Source organism: Aquarana catesbeiana, linkage group LG06 (assembly GCF_042186555.1).
Source record: "Aquarana catesbeiana isolate 2022-GZ linkage group LG06, ASM4218655v1, whole genome shotgun sequence".
NCBI classification, from domain to species: domain Eukaryota; kingdom Metazoa; phylum Chordata; class Amphibia; order Anura; family Ranidae; genus Aquarana; species Aquarana catesbeiana.
In genome coordinates, this window is record NC_133329.1 from 330,282,521 (window position 1) to 330,299,808 (window position 17,288).

The 17,288-nt window shown below is 41.4% G+C and overlaps 1 protein-coding gene across 1 annotated transcript in view; it reads left to right on the forward strand.

The window, feature by feature from the left end:
• MTX2 (metaxin 2) overlaps positions 1 to 7,402 on the forward strand; it is a 142,862-nt gene extending 135,460 nt beyond the window's left edge. The window contains exon 10 of the mRNA XM_073633848.1: positions 730 to 7,402. Within this exon, the coding sequence (XP_073489949.1) occupies positions 730 to 940 (211 nt within the window). The 3' untranslated portion in view covers positions 941 to 7,402. The remainder of the gene's footprint in view (positions 1 to 729) is intronic.
• Positions 7,403 to 17,288: the final 9,886 nt, after the last annotated feature.

Below are 17,288 nucleotides of genomic sequence, written 5' to 3' on the forward strand. Positions count from 1 at the left end.
GCCTAATAATACAGGGCCATTTATTGCTAACTGCCTACCATGTTGTGATAATTGTGCAGATAAGTGTGTGTGTATGTGTGTATGTAATATATATATATATATATATATATATATATATATATATATATATATATATATATATATATATATATATATATATATATAGTGCAGGCTCAGTCTGATTGCCCACAGGCCTCTTTGCCAGCCAGTCCACCCCTAACAAGAACAGACATCTCAGGTAACCATTTGTGTTTAGGCCTATGGAGCAGGACAGGCAAGCTGCAGACACTGGTGGCACCAGTTTGGCGATCAAATCAAGATATTTCACCTTTCCAAGCACTGTTTCCCTAGATGAGCCTATACAGATAGCTAATAGACATTAGACTATTGGCTGTCATCTATGTCTATAGGAACCTTATGGGGGCAAAGGGCAATAAATAAATATAATACCTCTGCACATAAACAGTACAGTGCAGTTATCATTTAACTTTACCATACACAAAAAAAAACTATCATAGACCTAAGATCATCATCTGGACAATTCTAAACCTTTCCATTCCAGCATTGTTTGCCAAATTAATCCGTGGCAAGCCCTTAGCCGTGAAAGGAGTTAATCTGATCGGAAACATTTGCAGAATTTATGTTACGTGTTTTAGCCTCATTAATAGAAGTCACAGATGGTTTTTGCCTCGAACATTGCACTGATCTGTTTCTTGTCTATTCCTGTAGACCCACTGAGCTGGATGCTCTGGTATTCGGACATCTGTTCACAATCCTCACCACTCAGCTGACTAACGATGAACTCCATGAAAAAGTCAAGAATTACAGCAACTTGATTGCTTTCTGCCGAAGAATTGAGCAAAACTATTTTGAAGACCATGACAGGGACAGTTCCACTGGCTCTTCCATGAGATTATCCAAAGGTCCAACACTGCCTTAGAGTTTCTGTTATGTTTTTTTTTTTTTTTTTTTTGGGGGGGGGGGCACGTTATGGGAATGAGAATAAAAATGTTTTGTAAAGTTTACTATGTGCATACAGAGACTGGCCCTTCACATGGCACACAAAGCACCCTTAGAACCAGACTGTATCTGCATCATAATAAATTTAAGACAACTGAATGAAGAGTACACTTCCTTCTTTTTGATCTTACCCCAAGACCTATACAGATGTAGCAAACAGTGGCTTTAATTCCTGACAGCAGAAGAACAAAGGACATTTCATTTGCATTACACTCCAGGGATCACAGTCCCCAAATGCTAGTTACATGATGCAGTAGGGCTAGTTAAACTACTGTTTTCGGGGGTTTAACAAGGATGGACTCAGAAAATCTGTGTGTTTACAAGGTGATTATCCCCTGTAACAGATTAGCATTCCAAAGATGAGAGTGTAAAGTTAATCCAGTTAAGTAACCAACTTCTCTTTTTTCCCTGTTGAGTTTTGCTTAAAAAAATGTATATTATTATTGCTTACATTACTTCCTCTTGAAACAAAGCCATTTGGTGTCTATTCCTTTACATCTTTTGGAGAGGTTTGCATCAGGTCAGCTTTGTCCAGCAGCCTCCTCTCTTAATCTGAATGCAATCACACATTAGGTAACCGTCACCCAAACATGCCCGTTTCATGAGAATCAGAAGTGACTGGATTTTTTTTCCTTTGTCATCCTATTTCAGCATATACTGCCCATAGATGGAATGTGTGTGTGTGTCATAGGAGGTCCATCTGTTGGGTTAAGGTATATGTCTGAGCCAAATAAAAGAATATATATTTCTTGCATCTGTGCTATGCATAGTACAGTAAGGAGATCTATAGAGAAAGGGTTACCAAAGGATTTTTAAAGTGCTGGACAATCACGCATTATATAGATAAAAATACCAATTTTTATTTGAATATACAATAAAACTTCAAAAATATGACGTTTAAAAATCTACCAAGAAACATTCAATATGGTTCACATATGTAGTGACTTCCACTCTACATGTTTCGCCAATCACTGGCTTCTTCAGGAAATTTATGAATACTGAATATTGCACCACTGAAATAAAAAAATGGAAACAAATCACAGATATATCAAAACGGAGGATACAAACAAATATAAGGAGATCTGTTGACATTTTGAAAGGACAATGTCACAGGAAAGATTGCACAAACTTAATGTTAATGATATATGTTAATAAGTGGAACCTCAATATGTACTGAAGATGCAGATGTATTGTGTTTCAGGGCTAAAGCACAGTCCATTTATCGGGAAACTATATAACAGTAAGTTGTTAATGTATGTAGAAACTTACATAGTGCTCAAAAAAAATTAAGGGCAAGATCAAAAGGCAGCATTAAACATTACAAAGTGTTGGAAACAAAGAAAATATGATATTCGTGTATTGGAATTAACACAATTATTGCTAACATTTTAATATTTATGTTTTTTAAGAAAATGAAACTATACCGCTACTCAGCAGTAGCTGGTGTGACACTATCCCATGATTATCATTTTTTTTTTAATATAAAGTATATCTAAAGTTAAAACCAAAAATGTAATATATTGCAGCTTACCTGTCCTAAGATGTGATGGCTGCAGTTGTTTTTATTTTTCAGGCTAAACACATTTTCATCAAGTACAGAACTGTAGTTCCCTTTTCACTCAACAGAAAACAAACATCCTAATTTTTTTGTGTTAATCTCATCAATCCACCATGTAATGGAGATGAACAAAAGCAAGACTTGTTTAAAGTTCAGCCTGTGTGACAGCCATGGGCTCTCTCCATAGATGCAGTGGAGCAGTGAGTGTAGCTACCCAGGGACAAGGAGTGTGTTATTCACAGGATTATCAGGTGAAAAAAAAGGGTAGAAAGCCTTAAAAAAACTAAAACAGCCATCACATTTAAGGACTGGTAAGCTGCAATAAATGCCATTTTTTATTTTGAGTTTAGATACATTTTAAGTAATTGTGTTAAATTTGGCTCTTGAGCAGTTTTCACTCATTACAAATATACATATTTTCTCAGAACCCTTTTTTCCAACATGCATATGAATGACTAAAATATGCAAAGTGAAAGGGTAGTTATCTTTTGCTATAGGCATGAAAAGAATGATTACAGTGCCGTAGATTACTCAGTGTGCTGCAAATACTGTGTGATCAAATGCTAAAGACACTCACCGCTCATTAACATTTTTTTTCCTGTGGCCAGCCTAATGAACAACTCAACCCTTCCCAGCACATTTCCCCCTAATACAAGACCCAATGTTTAATTTTGTTCTTCCATTAGGAAGCAATTTTTAACTATCCCAGCCTTGTTGGAACTCTCTCCAGTCCAGAGCCCTCTAAAATATGCTGTACTTCACCCAAAAGTAAAAATCAAGCCTTGGTATATAAATGTACACATCCAAAACTGAAATGTTTGTACATTTATCTTTTCCTATATATATATATATATATATATATATATATATATATATATTTATTTATGCCTTGATATGCATACACTTTCAGACATACAGTGGATATAAAAAGTCTACACACCCCTGTTAAAATGTCTGTGAGGTTTCTGTGATGTAGAAAAAATGAGACAAAGATAAATCATTTCAGAACTTTTTCCACCTTTAATGTAATCTATAAACTGTACAACTCAATTAAAAAACAAACTGAAATCTTTGGGGGGGGGGGGAGTAAAAAAAAATAAAATAATGTGGTTGCATAAGTGTGCACACCCTCTTATAACTGGGGATGTAAATGTGTTCAGAATGAGCCCTGGGTCACATTGATGTGATTTGGCATGTCAAATCGCATGCCAATTTGCTGGCAATTGCACTGTCCTAATCGGTGCGCCGCCGCACGAATTCCCAAAAGTAGTTTCTGTACTACTTTTGGCGATGCGATTTCCATTGACATCTGTGCAGCAACCTGCACAGATATCTCTAAAATTTCCCCCGAAGCCAAGACTGACATGCAGAAATGAAATCGTGCGAGTTCAGCTAAACTCACACAATTTCATTCCCGCAGTCAGTGTGAACCTAGGCTTAAGCAATTACATTCAAACTTATGTTAATTAGGAGTCAGTACACACCTGCCATCCTTTAAAGTGCCACTGATTAAGCTCAGATAAAGTTCAGCTGTTCTAGTAGGTCTTTCCCGACATTTTCTTAGTCGCATCCTACAGCAAAAACCATGGTCCGCAGAGCATTTCCAAAGCATCAGAGGGATCTCATTGTTAAAAGGTATCAGTCGGGAGAAGGGTACAAAAGAATTTCAAAGGCATTAGATATACCATGGAACACAGTGAAGACAGACATCATCAAGTGGAAAAAATATGACACAACAGTGACATTACTAAGAACTGGACATCCCTCCAAAATTGATGAAAAGACGAGAAGAAAACTGGTCAGGGAGGCTGCCAAGAGGCCTACAGCAGCATTAAAGGAGCTGCAGGAATATCTGGCAAGTGCTGGCTATGTGCTACATGTGACACAAATCTCCCTAATTCTTCATATGTCTGGGCTATGGGGTAGAGTGGCAAGACGGAAGCCTTTTCTTTACGAAGAAAAACATCCAAGCCCGGCTAAATTTTGCAAGCACACATCTGAAGTCTCCCAAAAGCATGTGGAAAAATGTGTTCTGTCTGATGAAACCAAGGTTGAACTTTTTGGCCATAATTCCAAAACATATGTTTGGCGCAAAAACAACACTGCACATCACCAAAAGAACACCATACCCACAGTGAAGCATGGTGGTGGCAACATCATGCTTTGGGGCTGTTTTTCTTCAGCTGGAACAGGGGCCTTAGAATTATGAAGAGTTCAAAAGACCAGTCAATATTGGCACAAAACCTTCAGGCTTCTGTTAGAAAGCTAAACATGAAGAGGAACTTCATCTTTCAGCATGACAACGACCCAAAGCATACATTCAAATCAACAAAGGAATGACTTCACCAGAAGAATAAAGTTTTGGAATGGCCCAGCCAGAGCCTAGACCTAAATCCGATTAAAAATCTGTGGGGTGATCTGAAGAGGGCTGTGCACAGGAGATGCACTCGCAATCTGACAGAATTGGAGTGTTTGTGCAAAGAAGAGTGGGCAAATATTGCCAAGTCAAGATGTGCCATGCTGATAGACTCATACCCAAAAAGACTGAGTGCTGTAATAATCAATAGGTGCTTCAACAAAGTATTAGTTTAAGGGTGTGCACACTTATGCAACCATATGATGTTAGTTTTTTATTTTTACTTCCCTCCACCTAAAAGATTTCAGTTTGTTGCTCAACTGAGTTTTACAGTTTATAGGTCACAATAAATGTGGAAAAAGTTCTGAAATGGTTTATCTTTGTCTCATTTACATCACAGAAACCTGACATTTTAACAGGGGTGTGTAGACTTTTTATATCCACTGTAGCTGTAGTGCACCAGTCAACCCTGCTGCTTTTTTTTATTTGATCTGAGAACCTGTTTTGATAACCTGTTTGTAATGCATGAGACATTCCCAAACACACCCACTGTAGATTCCCTCCTGTCTCTGGCATATGTATCAAAATGTCAGTAACAGACATTTCTTACAGCTGTTAATCGCCTTGAAAGCCTGAATATAATTGACGATAATTCAAGCAGAGAGAGTTACAGCACAGGGATGTTATCATTAATATTATTATATAGGATTTATATTACCCAACAGTTTGCGCAGTACTTTACACAATAAAGGGGGACAGTACAGTTACAATACAATTCAAGACAAGATCGTTAGAAGGGCCCTGCTCATGAGCGCTTACAATCTACTAAATCCACCTCCTTCAAGTAAGGGGAGCTCTCTGGAGTCTGGCTGCGGTAGAATACATAGGACACATATAAGATAAATTCAGTGGACTTTCTGTACGGTTGCAGTGTTTGCTGGATAGCATTACCAGTTCACTGATTGGTTTTATTTGTTTGGAATTGTACTTTAAAAGAAAACTCCCAAAGAGAAGTACTGGTGTTGCTACCTGTTTCTGAAAATGCTAGTTACATGGTGGTTATGCTGAATAGCCATCATTGAGGATAAGGAATTTGGATTTCATTTGCTGCATTGCCTGAATTTTCAGGAGGTCAGCAAAGTCAACCCTTTCTCTCATAGACAGGTTTCCTTTAAACCAGAGCTGTAGTCTAATACCAACCAACAACTATCCTTTCAAAACCGCTCCATTAAACTTTAAAAACAGGCCTTGAAGTCATTTTCCTGCAGAAACAGGTACTCCAGGCTTCTTTAGATGGCCCAGTCATATGATCAGTTACATGACACTAGACGTGTGTGGTTGATTTACTAAAACTGGAGTGCAAATTCTGGTGCAGCTCTGCATGGTAGCCAGTCAACTTCTAACTTCAGCTTCTTCAAGAAAGCTTTGACAAAAAAAAAAAAAAACTGGAAGGTGATTGGTTTCTATGCAGAGCTGCACCAGATTTTATGCTCCAGTTTTAGTAAATCAACCCCATGGGGTCTCCCAAAGCCAAAACCACTGGTTTATAATCCTTTAAGCCACTTGGGCCATTTGATCACTATGGCAGCATTGGCCTTGTGATTGGCTGCCATAGGGTCTCCAGAGCAGAATTTTTAGAATATATGGTGGTTAGTATAGATCTGCTGTTAAAGGGCAGGACTTAGTCCAATCCACGAAACCATCATAATTTTCTAACTGTGGATGGTGGAGTTAAAATTTGTATCAATATGAGCTTTTCGAGTGCTAGGAAGTATGCCTTATGTAGCGTACACACAAGCGGACTTTTCTATCAGACTGGTCCAAAGGACCGAGTCCGGCGGACAATCCGATCGTGTGTGAGTTTCATCAGACCTTCAGCTGACTTTTCCAGTCGAAAATCTGACATTTTAGATTTGAAACATGCTTCAAATCTTTCCGACGGACTCGAGTCAGGTCAAAAATCCACTCGTCCGTATGTGGACGAAAACCCACGCTAGGTCAGCTATTGGCTACTGGCTATCAACTTCCTTATTTTAGTCCGGTCATACGTCCTCACGTACGAATCCGTCGGACTTTGATGTGATCGTGTGTAGGCAAGTCCGTTTGTTCAAAAGTCCGTCGGAAGTCCATCAAAAGTCTTCCGGAAAGTCCATCTGACCAGTCCGGTCGAAAAGTCCGCCCGTGCGTACGCGGCATAAGGGCTACTCTTAGACATATAGCAGTGCTGACTCAACTTGTAACACTTGTAACACACAAAAGATTATTACTCATTCAGAAATGTTTTACTGTACCAAAAATACTCTGTGAAACACACATGCAGCTGTGTCGGATAATATGAAATTGATGCTAATGAAGATAATATACATGCATGTTGTGTGCATTTGAGTATTATAAGATTACGAAAAAACAGTTATGCAAGAAAATGGTTTGTCTGAAAGAAACTAGGAATAAATTCCATCTCAACTTAATCCTTCTGTTGATGTGTTTGTAGATTGAAATGATGAAATGAAAAATTGATGGTTGCCATTTTGTTTTACTTGCTATTCTATCTATATGGCTGGTATTGGTGGTATAACAAGGATATTGCCTCTAACCCAAACACCTTGACATGTTTGACCTAAATTTTAGGTACATTGGTGAATATTTCCTCAATAGGGATTACACCAAAAATAGGACAGTATCCAGCAGATATAACCACTATACTTGTTCTATTTTTTTGTGGAGAGAAGGAAAGGACTGGCAATTGCACAGAAGTAAGAAGCGTTTGACTGGCAGCGATTGTCCAACAAAGAAAGTAATGGGCACTTCTAGGCCCCTTAAAGCAGAAGTAAACCTATCGATTTAACAGTTTCAAAAAATTCCCAGCAATGTAACTGTCACATTGGTTGTGCTCTCAACTAAACTGTCAAACCATCCAATGGCTGATGTCATAACTGATCACATGTGCAGCATCATGGCAGCTGAAGTTTAAACAGAGGCCAAGATGGCAGCTTCCTTGGCTGAAAACGATAGGAGGGTTTACTTCCACTTTAAATGTTTATAATTGCAGTCTTTATAGTAACCTTTTAATCAGTCCTATTATTACAAATTAAGCTTGTATCTCTTACATATTTTGCTTGTATCCAGCAGCAATCATTATATTGGCTGCTTTACTGCATCACATGGAGATTCCATACCATACACAGGATCGCAAAGGCTTTTTCCAGGACTTATTGCTTCTATACAGATTTTAGTTTGGCAAGCCATACTCTCCCCATCACTTGCTACCTTAGGCGGAGTAGATATTGATTAACATTCCTTCTTCCTCAGAGTAAGCAGAGGTCAGTTCCTTGAAGCATATCGGTGTCTTGCAGGTCACAAGTAGCTTACCTTTTGACCTAGGAGGTGGCTACCTTATAAGCAAACACCATTGTTGGTTATTCTTATCTTATGCCTGTTCCTGAAAAATAAAGAGGTGCTAGATCAACGGGCTGATTAAATACTCTGAGTAGACATGAAATCTTTTTATCTGTTAATAGAACTGTGTTGAGCACTAAATCAACACTCTTTTAAAGATAAATATAAAAACAGAAATGGTTTAGATAAGGTAAGTAGCTTCTGAACCACCTGAAAACCACAGCCATCCATCAAAAAGTCAAATCTGCTATAGATCCAACTGTTTGCCAGAAATATAACTGGATCCACTGGCTTAGGATAGTACTACATGGGCAACTTTCAGTAGTCTGTTCACACCCTTAAAATCATTGGAGATTAATCTTCAGTAGTAATGATTGATCACTAATCAGATATAACAAATGGGTCACTGTAGAGTAAGCTATACCTGTAGCATGTAGTAGCAATGAATCATACTTGATTGCCCAAGTGTCCAATTATGTGCTATTGATTGTTATATAGTTATCAACTTCAACCACGTGACCTGCAGCACACCCAGCACTGTCTATGGGTATCGTTATCTGAACTTCTGTATATCTAAATCTCTGTATGGGTGGCTGAACTGCAGCATATTCAGTTTTCTGTGTATGTCAACAGACCTTCAGATTGCTTCTTAAAATAATTTCTCAAAAATGGAATTGAAGTGCCACACAACTGCCAAATGGACAATCCAAAAATTAGCCAATGTGTTTTAAGGTCCAAAGTTCCTTGAAAACAGGCTGTCAAATCAGTTGATGACAATGCCTATGCTTAAAATCACTCTGAAAGAAATTACATTAAATATGCAGTTCGCTTCTAGTCTATTTATATTGTTTTCAAGCCCTAAAAAAATGGGCTTCTTTGTACCCCTGAAAAAGATTGACATTTCTGAATTGTCCCCTTCGCTTTTATTGCAATAAAATTTTGTATCTGCACCTCTTAGCAATGGTGTGCTGCTTTAATTTCCATTTCTGTTGCCGTACACTACAATCCAATAAAACCATGGAGATCCTCTGGGGTGTAGAAGCCACCTGCCTGGGAACCAGTTTATATAGATCAATGTCAATAGTAGGGATGAGCTTCGAGTTCGAGCCGAACTCATGTTCGACTCGAACATTGGCTGTTCGCAAGTTCGCCGAACAGCAAACAATTTGGGGTGTTCGCGGCAAATTCGAATGCCGCGGAACACCCTTTAAAAGTCTATGGGAGAAATGAAAAGTGCTAATTTTAAAGGCTAATATGCAAGTTATTGTCATAAAAAGTGTTTGGGGACCCAGGTCCTGCCCCAGGGGACATGGATCAATGCAAAAAAAAGTTTTAAAAACGGCCGTTTTTTCAGGAGCAGTGATTTTAATAATGGTAAAGTCAAACAATAAAAGTGTAATAACCCTTTAAATTTCGTACCTGGGGGGTGTCTATAGTATGCCTGTAAAGGGGCGCATGTTTCCTGTGTTTAGAACAGTCTGACAGCAAAATGACATTTTGAAGGAAAAAACTCATTTAAAACTACCCGCGGCTATTGCATTGCCGACAATACACATAGAAGTTCATTGATAAAAACGGCATGGGAATTCCCCAAAGGGGAACCCCGAACCAAAATTAAAAAAAAAAAATGACGTGGGAGTCCCCCTAAATTCCATACCAGGCCCTTCAGATCTGATATGGATATTAAGGGGAACCCCGGCCAAAATTAAAAAAAAAAAATGACGTGGGGTTCCCCCTAAATCCCATACCAGACCCTTCAGGTCTGGTATGGATTTTAAGGGGAACCCCGCGCCAAAAAAAAAAAAAAAGGCGTGGGGTCCCCCCAAAAATCCATACCAGACCCTTATCTGAGCACGCAACCTGGCAGGCCGCAGGAAAAGAGGGGGGGACGAGAGTGTGGCCCCCCCCCTCCTGAACCGTACCAGGCCACATGCCCTCAACATTGGGAGAGTGCTTTGGGGTAGCCCCCCAAAACACCTTGTCCCCATGTTGATGAGGACAAGGGCCTCATCCCCACAACCCTGGCCGGTGGTTGTGGGGGTCTGCGGGCGGGGGGCTTATCGGAATCTGGAAGCCCCCTTTAACAAGGGGACCCCCAGATCCCGGCCCCCCCCTGTGTGAAATGGTAAGGGGGTACTTACCCCTACCATTTCACTAAAAAACTGCCAAAAATGTTAAAAATGACAAGAGACCGTTTTTGACAATTCCTTTATTTAAATACTTCTTCTTTCTTCTATCTTCCTTCATCTTCTGGTTCTTCTGGCTCTTCTGGTTCTTCCTCCGGCGTTCTCGTCCAGCATCTCCTCCGCGGCGTCTTCTATCTTCTTCTCCTCGGGCCGCTCCGCACCCATGGCATGGGGGGGAGGCTCCCGCTCTTCTCTTCTTCTTTTCTTCTCTTCTTCTCTTCTTCATTTTCTTCTCCGGGCCGCTCCGCACCCATGCTGGCATGGAGGGAGGCTCCCGCTGTGTGACGGCGCTCCTCGTCTGACAGTTCTTAAATAACAGGGGGCGGGGCCACCCAGTGACCCCGCCCCCTCTGACGCACGGTAACTTGACGGGACTTCCCTGTGACGTCACGGGGAATGCCACAGGGAAGTCCCGTCATCTCCCGTGCGTCAGAGGGGGGCGGGGTCACCAGGTGGCCCCGCCCCCCGTTATTTAAGAACTGTCAGGCGAGGAGTGCCGTCACACAGCGGGAGCCTCCCTCCATGCCAGCATAGGTGTGGAGCGGCCCGGAGAAGAAAATGAAGAAGAGAAGAAGATGAAGAAGATGAAGAGAAGAGCGGGAGCCTCCCCCCCATGCCATGGGTGCGGAGCGGCCCGAGGAGAAGAAGATAGAAGACGCCGCGGAGGAGATGCTGGACGAGAACGCCGGAGGAAGAACCAGAAGAGCCAGAAGAACCAGAAGATGAAGGAAGATAGAAGAAAGAAGAAGTATTTAAATAAAGGAATTGTCAAAAACTGTCTCTTGTCATTTTTAACATTTTTGACAGTTTTTTTTGTGAAATGGTAGGGGTAAGTACCCCCTTACCATTTCACACAGGGGGGGGGCGGGATCTGGGGGTCCCCTTGTTAAAGGGGGCTTCCAGATTCCGATAAGCCCCCCGCCCGCAGACCCCCACAACCACCGGCCAGGGTTGTGGGGATGAGGCCCTTGTCCTCATCAACATGGGGACAAGGTGTTTTGGGGGGCTACCCCAAAGCACTCTCCCAATGTTGAGGGCATGTGGCCTGGTACGGTTCAGGAGGGGGCCGCACTCTCGTCCCCCCCTCTTTTCCTGCGGCCTGCCAGGTTGCGTGCTCGGATAAGGGTCTGGTATGGATTTTTTGGGGGACCCCACGCCGTTTTTTTTGGCGCGGGGTTCCCCTTAAAATCCATACCAGACCTGAAGGGTCTGGTATGGAATTTAGGGGGAACCCCACGTCATTTTTTTTTTTTAATTTTGGCCGGGGTTCCCCTTAATATCCATACCAGACCTGAAGGGCCTGGTATGGAATTTAGGGGGACTCCCACGTCATTTTTTTTTTTTAATTTTGGTTCGGGGTTCCCCTTTGGGGAATTCCCATGCCGTTTTTATCAAAGAACTTCTATGTGTATTGTCGGCAATGCAATAGCCGTGGGTAGTTTTAAATGAGTTTTTTCCTTCAAAATGTCATTTTGCTGTCAGACTGTTCTAAACACAGGAAACATGCGCCCCTTTACAGGCATACTATAGACACCCCCCAGGTACGAAATTTAAAGGGATATTACACTTTTATTGTTTGACTTTAAGCATTATTAAAATCACTGCTCCTGAAAAAGTGGCCGTTTTTAAAACTTTTTTTTGCATTGATCCATGTCCCCTGGGGCAGGACCCAGGTCCCCAAACACTTTTTATGACAATAACTTGCATATTAGCCTTTAAAATTAGCACTTTTGATTATTCATGTTCGTGTCCCATAGACTTTAACGGTGTTCGCGTGTTCGAACAAACTTTTTTCCTGTTTGCATGTTCTGGTGCGAACCGAACAGGGGGGTGTTCGGCTCATCCCTAGTCAATAGCAATACCAATAAGAAATTATTACAGGTCCAGTGCTATTTTTCCACTTTCCTTAACCATTTGAGGGAATTTCTTGACATGCGCAGAATACTGGATGTGCATGTTGGGCGACCAGAAGCAATTTTCACCTGTTTGATTTAGGCCAACTGAAATTTGTTAATAAATTCCAGCGTAAAACCCATGACAGCCATGTTTAAACATATGTATATCTAATCTGGAAAGTTTATCAAAGTGCACTTAGGTGTCATGTTGGGAAAGGACAATGTGTTCTTGCAGACAGTTAAAACTCGGCTATGTGGAGAACAGATTACCACCAAGATACAAATGGTGAGCTGGGATGAGCTTAATGAGGCCTCTTAGGATCAGCTGGATGGCTGAAAGATGCTTCATTTCCTGTGGATTTCTTTCCTTAAAAGCAGCACATGGCTCCCCCGGCTCTTACAATTATCACACACTTTTTCTGCAGGTTTCTAAGTTTTCTACATTAGTCAGGTTGAGAAATTTGCAGTATTAATCATGACTGAAGTTGTTATTTATCACATGCTGAGTGAAAAATAATATTTTGGTGCTGGCAGGGCAGCAGGCCAGAGGTATGAAATGAAGCAAAGCATCTAATCGCTACTTAGAACCTTTTATCTGATTAATAGATTGCTATACAATTCTATTCATAGTGTTTCCTCAAAATGTTTATAAGGACATGATTGGTTGGTTTGTGGCCTTCTAGGTTTCAAGGAACTAGAAGTCCCATCTTGCCTTGACTGCCTCCTCAGTTAAGCTGTAATGTTAGTTTGATTTTCTTGTTCAGTCATGTTTCTTGAAAGAAAGTTTTCAGAAACACAGAAGTTGCATGAGTAAGCCCCCCATTTAGACTACGACAATTTGTTGTGCATTTCCCGAAGCGTGACAACTCATCACGAAGATGTCCGCTCACACCTGTTCATCGCACTGCCGCTTGTCATATTAAAAACAACGTGAGCTTTTTTAGGCAGAATCGTGTGCTTTGGGCCCAAGAACTTAAATGTGATTACCTAAAAAACAAATGAAACAAGCATTTCTTTGCACCTATGAACTGGTCTTCTACTAGCAATCTCAGGCCTGTGAACAAAATTGAGAATTCAGAAGTGTCCATGCTGGATGTGGAGACTTTCTTCCGTCTGGTAAGGGCCCAAACAACCCACCGCTTTGACTCTAGTGATGCCCATTACAAGAATCATGGCAATCTACAGCGGGCCTGGGAAGGTATTGGCATAGCGGATATGTCTCAAGAGCTCTAATAGCACAGAACAACACAACACCCCAAAAAAACAGAGACAAGGAGGACAGCATATGATATCACAGATGATACTGCTTTGCCGAAAAGAGAATGCTTTAAAGTCGCCTGAAAGTGCTCACGCTCATCTAAATGAAGGGAAACATTTATTTGAGAGAATACATGTACAATGAGAAAAGACGTATTACTGCAACTTAAGATTACAAAGAAAGGGTAAAGTGTGTGTGTGGGGGGGGGGGGGGGGGGAGGAACGTAGGAGGGGGAAATGGGTGAGGAGGGGAAAGAGTGGCCATGGGTGCTGGTCAGTCCAGTTCTTTGAATAAGGAGAATGGTATCAATATAAAAAGTCGAGAAGGTGCCTGTCAAAGTCTGCAGGCAAGAAATTTGCGACCCAAAGCGCCCATATTTTTTTAAATTGGGCATAGAGCCCTGAAGCTTTAGCGCAACCTTTTCATTAATCAGGGTCCAATGCAGTCTGGTTTTCATCACATAATACGTGAATATTTCCAGATAGTTTTATTTTAAAGAAGAGCTCCATTCAGGCTGAAGTAATCCAATATTACCTGGTTTTGTTTCCTTTATGTTTTTATATTGTAAGATACAGCAATAAATATACTATAAAGCACTGCGTGCAAATTCCACTTGTGCTAACAACACAGGAGGCTGTTTTATATGTTTACTTTTTTGCCTGGCTAGAAAAATTATGGATAATTGATTTTTGTATCAAATAATGCATCGTAAACAAAGAGAAGATCAAAGTATTTATATTTTATTTCTTATATATCTACTTGTACATTGCATATTTTTATTATTGAATTTGTATTTTTTTTTTATTGAAATATGTGTATTGATGGGTATTCAATAATAGCTAAACTATCTGCAGAAAAATTCCAGTAACTAGGTCCTTCCTTCCTTGCAACATATATAAACTTGCTGGACCACATACAAGCCATCAACTCAATTCAGGTTATAGAAAATATCCACAAGTAGTTGTATCTATTGAATTAAATGGGCCATGTGCATATAATGGTTTAAGGAGATTGCTGGATGTTTTTTGTGTTCCTTTTGTGCGTCTGTAAGACTTAAAGTGGAACTAAACCCTTCTATCCTTTACAGGCGAGTAAGCTGCTGTCTGTCATTTATTGGACAGATATACCATTAAAAGTATTTGAAAGTACTTTTTAACAAACCAAAAAGGGGGAATTTGGAGAAGTTCATTCTCAGGTCTCGTTTCCATAGATGCACAGAGTGCAGTTTGGCCCTGCCCCCCACTCACTCCTCACTGGCTGTGATTGATAGCTGCATGAGCCAATTGCTCTCATTGCTGTCTCTAAGCCTATGAGAAGGGAGAGAGCCGACAGAGCCGCTGCTCCCATGCACATCGCTGAATTTAGCTCAGGCTCATTCAAATATAAGAGGGTGCTGGGGAGGGGGTGCTGCATCAAAAGTGTTAAAAGTGTTTGTAAAGCCAATTTTTTTTTAAATAACAAACATGATGCTTACCTGCTCTGTCCTCCTCTTCTTGGGTCCCCTTCCGGCGCTCTGGGTCCCTCACCCCTGCCGAGTGCCCCCATAGCAATCCGATTGCTCCCAAGCTCCACTCTCTGTGTCCATAAGACATAGATACTGCGGCTCAGCCTTGCCTCCTGCTCCCTCCTCACTTGCTGTGTTTGGCAGGAGCCAATGGCTCCTGCTGTTGCATCTCAGCCAGTGAGGAGGGAGAGACCCGGGAGAGCCTTTGCTCTTGTGCACCAGGCTAAGGTAAGTATTAGGGGGGCAGAGGGGGAAGTTGTACACTGAAGGTTTTTTACCTTTAAGCAGAGAATGCATGAAAGTAAAAAAACTTCAGCCCTTAGAACCACTTTAAAGGGGGAGGGTTGGGGACAGTAAAAAGCAGTTCAACCATGTGTTTTTACAGCCCCCCAACTGCAAGTGTAAGCAAGTATGCATATTAGGATTTCTGACTTTGTTAAAGTGGTTGTAAACCCACTTTGAAAAAAAAAAAAAACTAACACCTGCAAGACAAAGGCATAATGGGGGCGCTGTGATTGGCCAGAGCCGCAATGACGTCACTCCCGCGCATGCGCGTGAGAGCTGCCGGTAACGGCACACTCACTGAAGCAACAGCACACACATGCAAATACAGGGGATTTCTCCTAAACCGTGCAGGTTTAGGAGATATCCTGGGTAGCTACAGGTAAGCCTTATTATAGGCTTACCTGTAGCAAAAAAGTAGTCTGTAAGGATTTACATCCACTGCAGAAAAATGGAAAATCTGGTTCTGAATAGCTGATACTGTCAATGCACTCTGATCCTTGAAGTAGTAGATTGATGACACTGGAATCTTAGGTGGATATATTTAGGTGCTAATAATATATTTAAAGCGGAGTTCCACTTAAAAATAAATAAATAAGTCAGCAGCTACAAATACTGTAACTGCTGACTTTTAATAATTGGACACTTACCTGTCCCAGGGTCCAGCAATGCAGGGCAACCAAGCCCCGCTAGTCTCCCCCTCCTCTCTGCGGCAACGGCATTGTCACTGCAGGCGTCCGGCTGTGGCTTCACAGCCGGGCACGCACTGCGCATGCGCGCGATGACTGGCCAGGCAATCATCTGGGACCCGTGACATGTCCCAGATGATTGCCAAGGGGGAGAGTTTAACTTGCTTTTGGCACCGCGGTGCGTCAGGGGGAAGTGGGAGCTGGAAAAAAGAGGGTTTCTGCCCCCCCCCCAAAAAAAAAATGACATGCAAAATGTGGCATATCAGGGGGTCACCTTCCCTTAAAGCAGAAGTTCCATTTTTGGGTGGAACTCCACTTTAACAAAAATGTTCAGGTGGTATCTCAGTGGGGTGTCTAAGTGACAGGTAGGCTGCTATATAATCCTAGCAATTGGAACAGTTGCCTTGGACTGTAAATGTAATATTTGAGTGTGAATTTGGAAGTGCCACACCAAGGGTTGGAGCACAAAAGTAGGTTTTATTCCAAACATATAACAGGTGCTACAGCTAACATACTTCAGGGACCGCATGATTGTCCCCTTCATTAGGGCTTAAGATATACTGTATCCATTGTCAAAGACTTAAACTGACAATTTAACCTCTGTGTTGTGGGCACTCAGATATGTTCATTAGCTGATGAATGACAAACAATGTGATGTTTACTATACACTTTGTTCTGAATATTCCTAAATCATGCTGTTGCACATTGCAAAATATTTGTAAAAAAAAAAATCTCTTAGGCCACGTACATACGACCGGTTTTGCCGTCGGAATTAACTCCGAAGGTTTCTCCGACGGAATTCCATTCAAGCGGTCTTGCCTACACACGGTCAACCCAAAGTCCGACCGTCCAGAACGCGGTGACCTACAACATATACAACGGGACTAGAAAAAGGAAGTTTAATAGCCAGTAGTCAATAGCTTCCGTCTCTTCCTTGATTCAGAGCATGCGTTGTTTTTGGTCCGTCGGAACAGCATACAGACGAGCGGTTTTCCCGATAGGAATTGGTTCTGTCGGAAATATTTAGAACAAGTTTCATTTCTAGGTCCGTCAGAATTTCGAAAAAACAAGTCAGATGAGGCATACACACGATCGGAATAGACGATGAAAAGCTTCCGTCTGACTTTCTGTCGGACATTCCGCT